Raw genomic sequence first — 13,511 nt, 5'->3', positions numbered from 1 at the left:
GGCAGCTTCATTGCTGGCGAGTGTGTTTTGACTATGTGAGGTTCCAACATATAGGTAATTAGTGTGTGAGGGGCTTTGTTTGACTTACAATCAGATGATTATTTTCAATTCCACTCTTGGAAGTTAATGCTGCTTGCAATGTTTATTGTATTGTGTGACATTGGAGTGTCTTACTCTACACACTGCTTTAAAAAATGTTATTGGGAAAGTAAGTTTCTACACAACCAGTGCGTGTTTCAGGACAGTTTTTGTATAGTGTATACGTGTTCCTGAGACCCAACAGAAGACTGAACAGACCACAAGAAGAGGGAGGGAATTTGGGCTGCAGCTGCACTGGGGTGATCTCAGTGGTCATTCTCAATGCCAGCAGTGGAGCAGTGCGCCGGTTTTTCTCTCAGGTCTCGACCTGAGGAAGTTGTATATTTGCTCTCTTTGCCAAAAGGTCAATAAGTCAAGTTTGTCAGTGCTATAAAACATAAAGATGCAAGAAGAACACGAGTTGAATGTCAAATTTTATTTTTTTCTGTATCCTGCTGGTGACCGGGAAATGGTGTAATATTTTTTTTTATCCTCACAAGCCATCTTCCAAAATTAACATGACTAGACAAATTATGACCTTAAAAACACCATTCAAATGAGTTCCCGATTACTCTCTGTTTTGGTGATCGTTGTCATCCAAAATATGTTTTGATTGTCATGGTGCTGCGGGGCAAACTGACTTGTATTATAATATATTGGCTGCCATTTTAAAGTATAATAAATGGAGTTCTCTGACTTTGGACGAGAAAGTGGATTATAACCTGGAAGTCGTTTACTGCTATAAATTGTAGATGTAATATAACGGAGATAATTTAATTCAATAACTCTTTACTTTGTAAAGGCAGAGATTTGGATACATCATTTGGATTGTGACAGTGTGCCTAATTTTGTGTCCAGTTACGCATCCCTTCACTCAATGTGTACGTGCCAATACATGCAGATTAAAATGACGGCCAAAGCGGCTTTTGTCCAAATTGTCCCATTCCCATGCTTGTATCTGTTTTCCGTATTTTATCTTTCCCCCCCAGTCCTCAAATATATCAGTTTTCTCCCGGTCAATTTCATCGAGGGTGATGGTCTCCGCATGTATCAGAACAACAAGCTCAGTTTTCCATCGTGAAACGTAAACAAGCACTTAATCAGACCGGGTCTGTGTGTTTTATGGGATTTGCTGACATCACATAGATGATCTCAGTGGTGTTAATGGTTGTGGGCCAAATTTAATTAAGCGCAGACCACCCAACAATGTCACTTGCAATTGAGATGGAAACTAAAGTATCCTAGAATCCGTTGACATTTTTTGGGCTTTCTTCTGATACACATTTAGTTACATGCATCAATGCCTTTGATTGTTTTGGTTTTGTTTTACTGTGCTGAAATTAGTATCACATTTGTGTGACAATTCATAACAGAAAAGCGTGTGTTTATAGTGTGGTAACATGAACAAATGTCAGGAAGTGTTTTGGTTTAATACTATGTGGATTTTTAAAATGTTTCTTAAAACATTGGCTGTGAAACCAGAAAATGTATTATTTCTATTTCCATTATTTTCTATGTTGGGAGTCAGACGTCATTGCACTGAACTATGAAGAATTAATATTCCTGCTCGGCTCAATGGTAGAATGGATCTTTTCCCAACCCAAAGGTTGTGGGTTCATTTGCGGCCCTTGTGATCACGTCAAAGTGTCTGAGTATGAAGATACTGAGCTCCTCAGTGACTCCTGATGTTGTGTCATCAGTAATGGAAAGAGGAGCCATGGTATCGGGCAGTCCTCGGACCATAAAAATCAGCCTACAAGGCAAGGAATATGGGAGGAAATTGGACTACTCGAAGAAAATCCATGCAGGCCCGGGGAGAACATGCAAACTTCACACAGGGAGACCAGAGCCTCTCCACTGTGAGGTCAACGGACTAATCACTGGATCACCGGGCCAGAACCAGATTAAAATCAATTTACCAAATGCCGATATCTGAGTTTTTGGCCCATCACCTTCACAGGGGATGGCTCGTCTGCCTCATAGTGGTATGGTTCCGGTTTCAGACTTTGTTTCGAGCCTCCCTGTCTGGAATTGACATGTTCTTTGTAAAGTTACTTATGTAAATTTGTCCTGCAATTGACTGGCGACCAATTCAAGGTGCGGCAACTGGCATAGCTACAGGCTCACCTGTGACCTCAATCAAGATAAGTGCTATAGAAAATAATTGTATGGTTTACCCGTACAAAGTGTTACGTTGGGACGGTTTGACCTTTAAATGGAAAAAAAAACTGTTCCAGTCTTTCCACTGTTTCTCAGGGCGATTGTTTTAGAAGGCGTGGTGTTTGATTTACCCTTCTCCAAAATATGGGCTTTTCTTTAAAGTCATGTCAAACTGATCCAAATCCTCTTTATTTCCCTTTTTTTTAATTGTAGATCACTTCACTCAGGTACTGCACTGTGAGCATGAGTGCGTCAGAGATCTCGCCACCCGGCCGGGTCGCCTGTCGCCCATGGAAAATTACTTGCCGCAGCACTACGACTACCTCCAGTTTGCCTACTACAAGAGTGAGAGTTTTAATTTTCTCTGTCCATTAAGAAAGGATATAGTGTGGTTGCTGAATTTGTGAAGCACCCAAGTCGCCACACCTGACATGACAGTGCGAATTAGGGAGACCTTGTTCAGTTGGAAAACAGCCAAAGATGCATCCAGGAGAATTGTTTGTGGAGGAGACATCAGACAAATGTAATTGCTCACATAAATGTTCACACCTTCCAAAATTCTGAAATATATTTGGTTCATCGATGAGAAGGTTTCTTCAGCCGTCATCTGTACTTTTTTGAAGGTGTCGGACGTTTCGCCTCCTATATTTGGTTTATGATTTTTTTTTTAAACCTGAGAACATCCGGGATAATAATTTAGATTTCAAAGGGTTCACCTTTCAATGCCTTGTGCAAAACTAGTAATCCTAAATTGTTTCACAAGCAATATTTGATAACGCTCATTGTGAGGACATTTATTTTACGTAAAATACATTTTCTAATGCCCCAAACCCTCTCCCTCACTTCAAATAAAAGGAAAAACAAATAACAATGACAACCTTCAGCATTTGACCCTCATAGAACATTTTGCATATTTAATTTCAAATTGATAAATGCTCAATTAAACAGCACCAAATAATAAAAATATCTTTAAATATATTTGGGACAAGTATGTAACAACAAAACTGAACATAAACTAACGCTTCTGCTTCCAATGAAGAAATGTTAACATCGGTCCAAGAAAATATAAACACAGTGTAAAATACACAGTTCTCTCAGTAGGTTGTCGACTACCAATAAGAAGCCTGTCCACATTATTTTTTTTTTTCAGAAAGCCCAACCAAGACTTCCTGAGCACACAATAATTTCGAGGGTTTACCTGTGGTGAATTTAAATGTCTTTTTTGAGACATACAGTCACATAACAATGAAATCACTCACCCGGGTAGTTACAAGAAGCCACACGACAGTATAACAAATTACTGAAAAGTATGTAATGTGCTCTCCTTGGCTGTTTAATTGGTTCATTAAGGCCTACCTGTTAAACGACTGGCACAACGTCGAAGCTTTTCTTTCTGTTCCAAATGACTCATTTTCAATCATTAAGGGCCCTGTTTTTTAATGGCTAGAGCACGTTGAGCACAAATTGCGGTCAAACCGTATGCACATGGGTGGAGTTTTCATTATTTTTTGCATTTTTGTCAACAAGCCCAGATGAGAATGGGCGTTTGCGTTGTTGTGGGAGTGAACATTGGCTGCATGTTTAGCGACAAATAGAAGTGGCTCCTCTCATGCCCTTTAAAATCAGGGCAGGAGAGGTGTATAGTATGCCTATACGGAACTGCAAGATCACACATCCCAAGCACAGTAACCGCACTTGACCCCACACCAAAATGAAGTTACGGCATGAGATAGATTTACATTGCAACATATTGAAAGTTATTTGTCACAATTTTTCTTACCTTATTTATTTAATTATTCAGCTTGCCTCACTTATGTAGTAGGTAAGCATGTTACGCCTGTGTAGGTTCTCAGTCATACAGGAGTGGTCCATCGATGCAAGGTTTCTTCAGCCGTCATCTGTACTTCTTTGAAGGTGTCGGACGTTTTGCTTGTGATCCAAGAGGCTTCGTCAGCGAACTAAAATTTTGCTGGTAGCTGTGGCCCTATATAAATGAATATATGTGGTCCAGAGGTGGCGGTGGCAGACCTCTGCTATGATAGGTCCCTTCCGTAAGGTTGAGGGGGAACATGTTTTATCAACAATTGTCAAAATGATATTGTATATTTCAAAACCATTGGCAATAAAAGCGTGGCAACAAATCTTTTGAGTTGGCTCTTGGACGGCAACTGATTGAAAAGGACATCATGTCCCAGATTTAAGTTTGCAATCAAAACCTATTCTTACTGTTCCGTTCGGCCCTTAAGAAAGAAAGCTCAAAAGAAAAGTCTAAGCAACGTCCAAATTGAGACTTTTCAAAAGTCGCTCAACAGCTGTGTTGATTGTCGAAGACCCCACAGTTGGCCACCACTCAGCACCCCCTCATTAGGTTCAATTTTTCCTCCGTGAAACCCGGCTGTGAAGTTTTCGGAGTGACTGAGATCATATCTCCCCATCTGAGCGAGAAGGCACAGCGGACCGCAGCAGATGCACCGTGTCAGCCCAGACAGGAAGCCTCTGGTTGACCCTGCGCCTTTTACAAGCTTGGAAAGAATGTGATTTGGTGCGCACTGATGAGACGAAGGTACGCGTCTTGGAGGCCTGACGTCAGTGTGACTTGACTCTGTGGTCAAGTGCTCTTGCATTCTCTCTCTCGAGCAGAGTTAGCTTGATTGCGCTGATGGTTTGGAAATGTCAGTCAGCTGGAGTCATGATGAATTTCCCCACATCCCATCTTAAAGATGTGAAAAAAAACACTTGTTGTTCGTCCTGTTTCTGTCTCTGCAGTGGAAAAAGTGGAGGAGGCGCTGCAGTGCGCTATGGCCTACCTTTTATTCCACGAGGGAGAGGAATTCATGACAGACAATGTTGACATCTACAAGGAGGTGCTGGGACATGGCAGCACACCACGAGAGGTCAGATTTGGTTGGGATTTGGGAAAATTCATTTGTTCATTAACTCATTCACTGCCAGACGTGCAAAAATCTGTCCACTCCAGTGCCAGGGTTTTTGTCATTGTCACTAGAATTCTAGGACCCACAGAATATTGATTTTTTAGGATTACATAAACATTCAATGCAGCATAAGAAACCTTAGACTCTCTTCTTTTGTCAGAAAAAAAAGAAATGAGATCATTCCTAAATTATATGGGTCTGGAGTTATATGAGATTGAAATGAGAGCGGCTGTCCAAAATACAATGCAATACATACATATTGGTTTATATAACAACAGCTGAAGCTGGAACAAATAGCTAACATGGAAAAAAGGGAAATGCTGCCCCTTTGTGGAAAGAAAAAAAAAACATTGCCGCAGGCCATGTCCAGCACTTTATTGGCACCCAAACAAAAATAAACCAGAAATTTAATTCGGGAATGGCGCTGTGTGTCCTATTTTCAATTCTCGAATAAATTTGTGAATGAGTTAAACTTTAACACGATCTTAGCTGTTAATTAAGTGTAGCAGTGTGTGTCAGCAGAAGTACTTGGATCCGTTTTTTTCTAGGTTGAGTCACACATTTATGACTCCCATGTCGCTTGGCAGAATTCCACAAGGGTTTTTAATTTATTCATTCTAAATGACAGGCTAGGGGCTGCCTTTGGATAGAAAGAAAGCATTAACAGGAAGTGAGACAGACACACTCAGGAAATTGCTCACTTCAAACCATTTTAACTAGCGGCAGTGGGCCACTGTCCCTCCTGCCACTGTCCCTCCTGCCAAGAACTGGACCACCAGGGTACCAATCACAATGGGAGGATACTTCAACTATATAATAACAGAGGTCGCCATTCAGTCGATTTCCCACGCAGCGAAACCAGTCATCACCTGTGAAGATGTTTCCTGTTTAACTTCAAATTAAACTGCAGACAAATGTTGGCACACAAGCGTTTTTTAGCCATGTGCAATGAGCATCAGTCTTATTGAATTATGGTTTAAACGAGTGCATCGGGTTTCGACTTCAATATCAGTCTGATCTTGGGTGTGGGCATCAAAAGTAGATATCCGGCAGCCCTCGAAGGAAAAGTTTGCATTTGAGAAAGAAGGAGATGACAGGAATCGGGGGGGGCATTTGCTTCTATTTCTTGGACCCAGATGTGAACTCGCCATCTGGCAGGGGTTTCCCCTTTTACATTTTGATTTGCACTTGTACTGTAGATTGACTTTCCATCTGTCTGTTATTATAACAAAGACAACATATTTTTTACTCTCAGCTGTTCAGCAACTTGAAGCCAAAGGTGGTATGATCCATCCCGCTGAGTACGATCAGTGACTCTAACTCACAACTGATGATTGGTGGCTTCCTAAAACTAATGAACTGCTTTGGCAACTCAAACTATGGCCGCTTTCAGTCGTAGTTACGCAACCCCCTTTTCCTAGAAAGCCTGCTTCTGATTAGTGTGTGAATGACTGTACCTGCATGTGCATCTCGTATATTGTGGCATTTATTTTTCTATTCTTTCTCGCCCCAAAGTTCCAAAATATGAGGTCCGTCTCTTGCTTCAGTGAGGTCACATACAAGTCCGTGCCAGAAAACAAGTTGCCTCCCTGTTAAATAACCGTCGAGGGAAAAATCAAAGAGGCAAAAACCCACAGATGTCTCTGGAGACAATTTAGAGGCAGTCTTGATCAATATTTAGAATAGCTTCAAAGAAAAAGCTACTGGGTGCCCTTGTTTCATAGTAGCTGCCACTGTCGAGGAAATTTAGAAATAATCACTCTCAAGACATTGTTCATTTTCTACATGATTACGTTTGAAAGACGAAAGAATATTTTGTTTAGATCTGATCGCATCAGTGGTTCTCAACCTGGGTACGATCAAACCCCTGGGGTTCGGTGAGTCATACTCAGGGGTTCGACAGAGCCTCTGCCAAGGAGAATAAGACACATGCATGTTAATTGGTTATGAAATGCCTGTTTGTCTATCATTGCCTGCAAATGATCACATGACATTCTTTGTCCAATCAGTGCTGTAGGAAATGTAGCTTGCTTAGTATATTTTGCTATGTTGAATATTATATATATATATATATATATATATATATATATATATATACACACAGTAAAGTCTCGTTATATCGATATCGGTTATATCGATAGTACTGCTTATTACGATACTATTTCTATGAACGCAAGGAGAAAATGTACATGCTGCAGGATCGGATATATCGATAGTCCGGTTATATCGATATTATTTCCGACTCCCGAGAATATCGATGTAACGAGACTTTACTGTATGTATATATATATATATATATATATATATATATCGATAACATGGCTCTGTTGGAATGCTACTACTCAAGCAACCCTAGTCAGAGGGGTTACATGCGGAGAATGGGGGCTGAATGGTTACTTCGAAACCCACAGTCACGGTTGACCACGAAACAACTAGTAGCTCAGTGTTCCAATATCCACAAACGGCAATTGCTATCACAACTTGAGATTGATGAGGTACAACACAAATTCCGAGGTGAAGGGCCCCAGGCTGCCACATCACAGGAAGAGGTTCAACCAGAGATTGCAAGCCCCAATGAATAATGAGATTGGGAAGCCAGCCCCAATAAATGAAATGCTGAGCGAGGCAGCAAATAACCTGAGAGATAAGATCATGGCAAGAATGAAAACTGGGCAACGAAGGCACCGATTACAACGGCTATGTGAAGTACCACCTGAAAGTCTCATGGAAACTGTGAATGCAGCACTGAGAACGATCCCGACCGGAACGATCACGGAAACCAATGAGCTGATATACACCTCAGCATCAGTGATCCTAGACATGCTTGGCTACAAGAGCAACCATGAGAGCCACGAGATTCATTACCCACCATGGAAAAGACGGTTGGAGGCCAAGATCAAGGCGGCTCGGAAAGATGTGAGTCAATTGACGGAGACCCAGAGAGGTGTGAATAAAAGGCCAATACCCAAAAAAAGGTACATGCAGATAACCATACCTGAAGCACTCGAAACTGCCAAACAAAGGCTCCAGGCCTTGGCCAGTCGCCTAAAGAGGTACACGAAAGAGAATGAGGCCAGAAGAATAAACAGGCTGTTCGCAACACAACCTGCGAAAGTGTACGCTCAGTGGCAGGGTTCTAACAGCAGAGCAGACCCTCCAAGGCTGGAAACTGAAAGATACTGGAAAGGCATATGGGAGAAGGAGGTCGCACATAACAGCAGTGCACAATGGCTGGTGACTCTGAAAGAGGAGCACAGCAACCTCCCTGAACAGAACCCAGTTACCATCACAGCGGCAGATATACAAGGAAGAGTCTCAGGTATGAAAAACTGGACGGCACCAGGCCCGGATATGGTCCACACCTACTGGCTAAAGAAACTCACAGCTCTCCACGAGCGCCTAGCAGCACAAATGAACCAGCTGCTGATGGATGGGACTCACCCAGGATGGCTAACCGAAGGACGAACAATCCTGATCATGAAGGATTCCTCAAAGGGTGCAGTTCCTTCCAACTATCGGCCAATAACCTGTCTCTCCACAACATGGAAGCTCATGTCAGGCATCATTGCGGCTAAGATAAGTGGACACATGGATCAATACATGAGCAAAGCACAGAAATGCATTAGTAGAGATACTAGAGGTGCCAAACATCAGCTGCTGGTTGACAGAACAGTCGCTCAAGACTGCAGGTCCCGACATACCAACCTGTGCACAGCCTGGATTGATTACAAGAAAGCATATGACTCGATGCCACACACATGGATCAATGAATGCTTGGAGTTGTATAAGGTCAACAGGACCCTGAGAGCCTTCGTTGCAAACTCGATGAGGATGTGGAAAACCACACTTGAAGCCAATGGCAAGCCACTAACGCAAGTGTCCATCAAATGTGGCATATACCAAGGTGATGCACTCTCCCCACTGCTGTTCTGCATAGGACTGAACCCCCTCAGCCAGATAATCGCCAAGACAGGCTATGGATACCGCCTCAGAAATGGAGCTACGATCAGTCACCTCCTCTACATGGATGACATCAAGCTGTATGCTAAGAGCGAAAGGGACATAGACTCCCTGATCCACACAACCAGGATCTACAGCAGTGATATCGGAATGTCATTCGGGCTGGAGAAATGTAGTCGGATGGTGACTAAGAGGGGCAAGGTAGTTCACACTGAAGGGGTCTCACTCCCTGAAGGAACAATAGCAGACATTGAAAACAGCTACAAGTACCTCGGTATACCACAGGCCAATGGCAACCTCGAATTAGCAACAAGGAAAGCGGCTACGACCAAATACCTCCAGCGGGTGAGGCAAGTCCTCAGAAGCCAGCTCAATGGCAAGAACAAGACCCGGGCAATAAACAGCTATGCCCTGCCAGTGATCAGATACCCTGCAGGAATAATAAGGTGGCCAAAGGAAGAGATTCAGACCACGGATGTTAAGACCCGAAAACTCCTCACCATGCACGGAGGGTTCCATCCCAAGTCCAGCACCCTGAGACTGTACACAAGCCGTAAGGAAGGAGGCCGGGGACTAGTGAGTGTGAGAGCCACTGTCCAGGATGAAACATCCAAGCTCCATGAATACATCAAAGAGAAGGCTCCAACGGATGATGTACTCAGAGAATGTCTCAGTCAATGGGGAACAGAGGATGAGGTGCTGGAAGAGGGACAATCATGGGAGGAAAAGCCCCTACACGGGATGTACCACCGAACCATAGCAGAAGTGGCTGATCTCAAGAAGTCCTATCAGTGGCTAGAGAGGGCTGGCCTAAAGGACAGCACAGAGGCACTCATCCTGGCTGCCCAAAAGCAGGCACTGAACACCAGAGCCATAGAGGCAGGCATATACCACACCAGACAAGACCCAAGGTGTGGTTGTGCAAAGAGGCACCTGAGACAATCCAACACGTAACTGCGGGGTGTAAGATGCTGGCAGGGAAAGCCTACATGGAGCGCCATAACCAGGTGGCTGGCATAGTCTACCGAAACATCTGTGCGGAGTATGGACTGGAAACCCCAAGGTCAAAATGGGAAACACCTCCCAAGGTGGTGGAGAATGACCGAGCAAAAATCCTGTGGGACTTCCAGATACAGACTGACAAGATGGTAATGGCCAACCAACCAGATATCGTGGTCATAGATAAAGGGGAAAGGAAAGCCGTTGTCGTGGATGTAGCGGTCCCGAGTGATGGAAACATCGGTCGGAAAGAAGGAACATGAGAAAATCGAGAAATACCAAGGGCTCAGAGAGGAGCTGGAGAGAGCCTGGAAGGTAAAGGTGACAGTCGTGCCTGTTTAACTTCAAATTAAACTGCAGACAAATGTTGGCACACAAGCGTTTTTTAGCCATGTGCAATGAGCATCAGTCTTATTGAATTATGGTTTGAATGAGTGCATCGGGTTTCGACTTCAATATCAGTCTGATCTTGGGTGTGGGCATCAAAAGTAGATATCCGGCAGCCCTCGAAGGAAAAGTTTGCATTTGAGAAAGAAGGAGATGACAGGAATCGGGGGGGGGCATTTGCTTCTATTTCTTGGACCCAGATGTGAACTCGCCATCTGGCAGGGGTTTCCCCTTTTACATATTGATTTGCACTTGTACTGTAGATTGACTTTCCATCTGTCTGTTATTATAACAAAGACAACATATTTTTTACTCTCAGCTGTTCAGCAACTTGAAGCCAAAGGTGGTATGATCCATCCCGCTGAGTACGATCAGTGACTCTAACTCACAACTGATGATTGGTGGCTTCCTAAAACTAATTAACTGCTTTGGCAACTCAAACTATGGCCGCTTTCAGTCGTAGTTACGCAACCCCCTTTTCCTAGAAAGCCTGCTTCTGATTAGTGTGTGAATGACTGTACCTGCATGTGCATCTCGTATATTGTGGCATTTATTTTTCTATTCTTTCTCGCCCCAAAGTTCCAAAATATGAGGTCCGTCTCTTGCTTCAGTGAGGTCACATACAAGTCCGTGCCAGAAAACAAGTTGCCTCCCTGTTAAATAACCGTCGAGGGAAAAATCAAAGACGTCTCTGGAGACAATTTAGAGGCAGTCTTGATCAATATTTAGAATAGCTTCAAAGAAAAAGCTACTGGGTGCCCTTGTTTCATAGTAGCTGCCACTGTCGAGGAAATTTAGAAATAATCAGAATCAGAATACCTTTATTCGTCCCGCAATGGGGAAATTTGCAGTCCACAGCAGCAATTGAAGAGGGATGGGGTTGGGGTGGGAGTGAAAGGATAGAAAACAAGATATTCTAAGCATAACAAAATAAAAATGTCAACTGTATACTGTGCAAATGTAGATGTGCAAAAACCGTTCTATAAACAAGACTGTACATAGTGCAGAATCAAGAAATGCATTTAGATATATTGCAACAACCCATATTTACAAGTGTCCAGTTTTTTTTTGTTTTTTTTTTCACATGTGATCATTGGGAATTGTGAAGCCTGACAGCAGTCGGTAGGAACGAGCGGCGGTACCTCTCCTTCTTGCAGCGCGGGTGTAATAGTCTCTGGCTAAAGGAGCTACCCAGAGCTGTCAGGATGGGCAGGAGGGGGTGGGAGGGGCTGTCCGTCATAGCTTTTAGTTTAGCTAGCGTCCGTCTGTTGCCCACCTCCTCAAGAGAGTCCAGCGAGCAGCCCACGACAGAACTGGCCCGCTTGACAAAGCGCTCCAGTCTTTTTCTGTCCCGGGTGGTGATGCTGCCTGACCAGCAGACAATGCCATAGTGGATGGCTGATCACTCTCAAGACATTGTTCATTTTCTACATGATTACGTTTGAAAGACGAAAGAATATTTTGTTTAGATCTGATCGCATCAGTGGTTCTCAACCTGGGTACGAGCAAACCCCTGGGGTTCGGTGAGTCATACTCGGGGTTCAACAGAGCCTCTGCCAAGGAGAATAAGACACATGCATGTTAATTGGTTATGAAATGCCTGTTTGTCTATCATTGCCTGCAAATGATCACATGACATTCTTTGTCCAATCAGTGCTGTAGGAAATGTAGCTTGCTTAGTATACTATGCTATGTTGAATATTATATATATATATATATATATATATATATATATATATACACAGTAAAGTCTCGTTATATCGATATCGGTTATATCGATAGTACTGCTTATTACGATACTATTTCTATGAACGCAAGGAGAAAATGTACATGCTGCAGGATCGGATATATCGATATTATTTCCGACTCCCGAGAATATCGATGTAACGAGACTTTACTGTGTGTGTGTGTGTGTATATATATATATATATATATATATATATATATATATATATATATATATAGCGGCTGGATAGCTCAGTTGATAATGCATCGGTTTGGCATATGGGAGACGAGGGTTCGAATCCCACTTGTGGCAGAGAAAATGAGCACAATGACATCATCCAGTGTGGGTCCTTGGGCAAGACCCTTCACGCTAATGCCTACCTCATACAATGATGAGAGACAATAAATGGAATGACATGCCGGCTCAGACGTCGCCCGGCCAAACAAGGTCTGCGTCAGGTGCTGGGGAACCAGAGCACCCTGATGAAAAATGGGCTACTGGAACAAAGCGGAGATGGACGAGATGCGATAACATGGCTCTGTTGGAATGCTACTACTCAAGCAACCCTAGTCAGAGGGGTTACATGCGGAGAATGGGGGCTGAATGGTTACTTCGAAACCCACAGTCACGGTTGACCACGAAACAACTAGTAGCTCAGTGTTCCAATATCCACAAACGGCAATTGCTATCACAACTTGAGATTGATGAGGTACAACACAAATTCCGAGGTGAAGGGCCCCAGGCTGCCACATCACAGGAAGAGGTTCAACCAGAGATTGCAAGCCCCAATGAATAATGAGATTGGGAAGCCAGCCCCAATAAATGAAATGCTGAGCGAGGCAGCAAATAACCTGAGAGATAAGATCATGGCAAGAATGAAAACTGGGCAACGAAGGCACCGATTACAACGGCTATGTGAAGTACCACCTGAAAGTCTCATGGAAACTGTGAATGCAGCACTGAGAACGATCCCGACCGGAACGATCACGGAAACCAATGAGCTGATATACACCTCAGCATCAGTGATCCTAGACATGCTTGGCTACAAGAGCAACCATGAGAGCCACGAGATTCATTACCCACCATGGAAAAGACGGTTGGAGGCCAAGATCAAGGCGGCTCGGAAAGATGTGAGTCAATTGACGGAGACCCAGAGAGGTGTGAATAAAAGGCCAATACCCAAAAAAAGGTACATGCAGATAACCATACCTGAAGCACTCGAAACTGCCAAACAAAGGCTCCAGGCCTTGGCCAGTCGCCTAAAGAGG

At 43.4% G+C, this 13,511-nt stretch overlaps 1 protein-coding gene across 1 annotated transcript in view; it reads left to right on the top strand.

Moving 5' to 3' along the window:
• The window catches only part of p3h2 (prolyl 3-hydroxylase 2), a 64,404-nt gene that overhangs the window by 36,852 nt on the left and 14,041 nt on the right, over positions 1-13,511 (top strand). The window contains exons 4-5 of the mRNA XM_089000067.1: positions 2,452-2,583; positions 5,005-5,132. Of these exons, the coding sequence (XP_088856193.1) occupies positions 2,452-2,583; positions 5,005-5,132 (260 nt within the window). The remainder of the gene's footprint in view (positions 1-2,451; positions 2,584-5,004; positions 5,133-13,511) is intronic.

Source organism: Hippocampus bargibanti, linkage group LG07, assembly GCF_051943395.1.
Source record: "Hippocampus bargibanti isolate YZ-2025 linkage group LG07, ASM5194339v1, whole genome shotgun sequence".
Classification (NCBI taxonomy): domain Eukaryota; kingdom Metazoa; phylum Chordata; class Actinopteri; order Syngnathiformes; family Syngnathidae; genus Hippocampus; species Hippocampus bargibanti.
The sequence above is the reverse complement of the archived record's forward strand: the minus strand, read 5'-3'. Positions and strand labels throughout refer to the sequence as shown.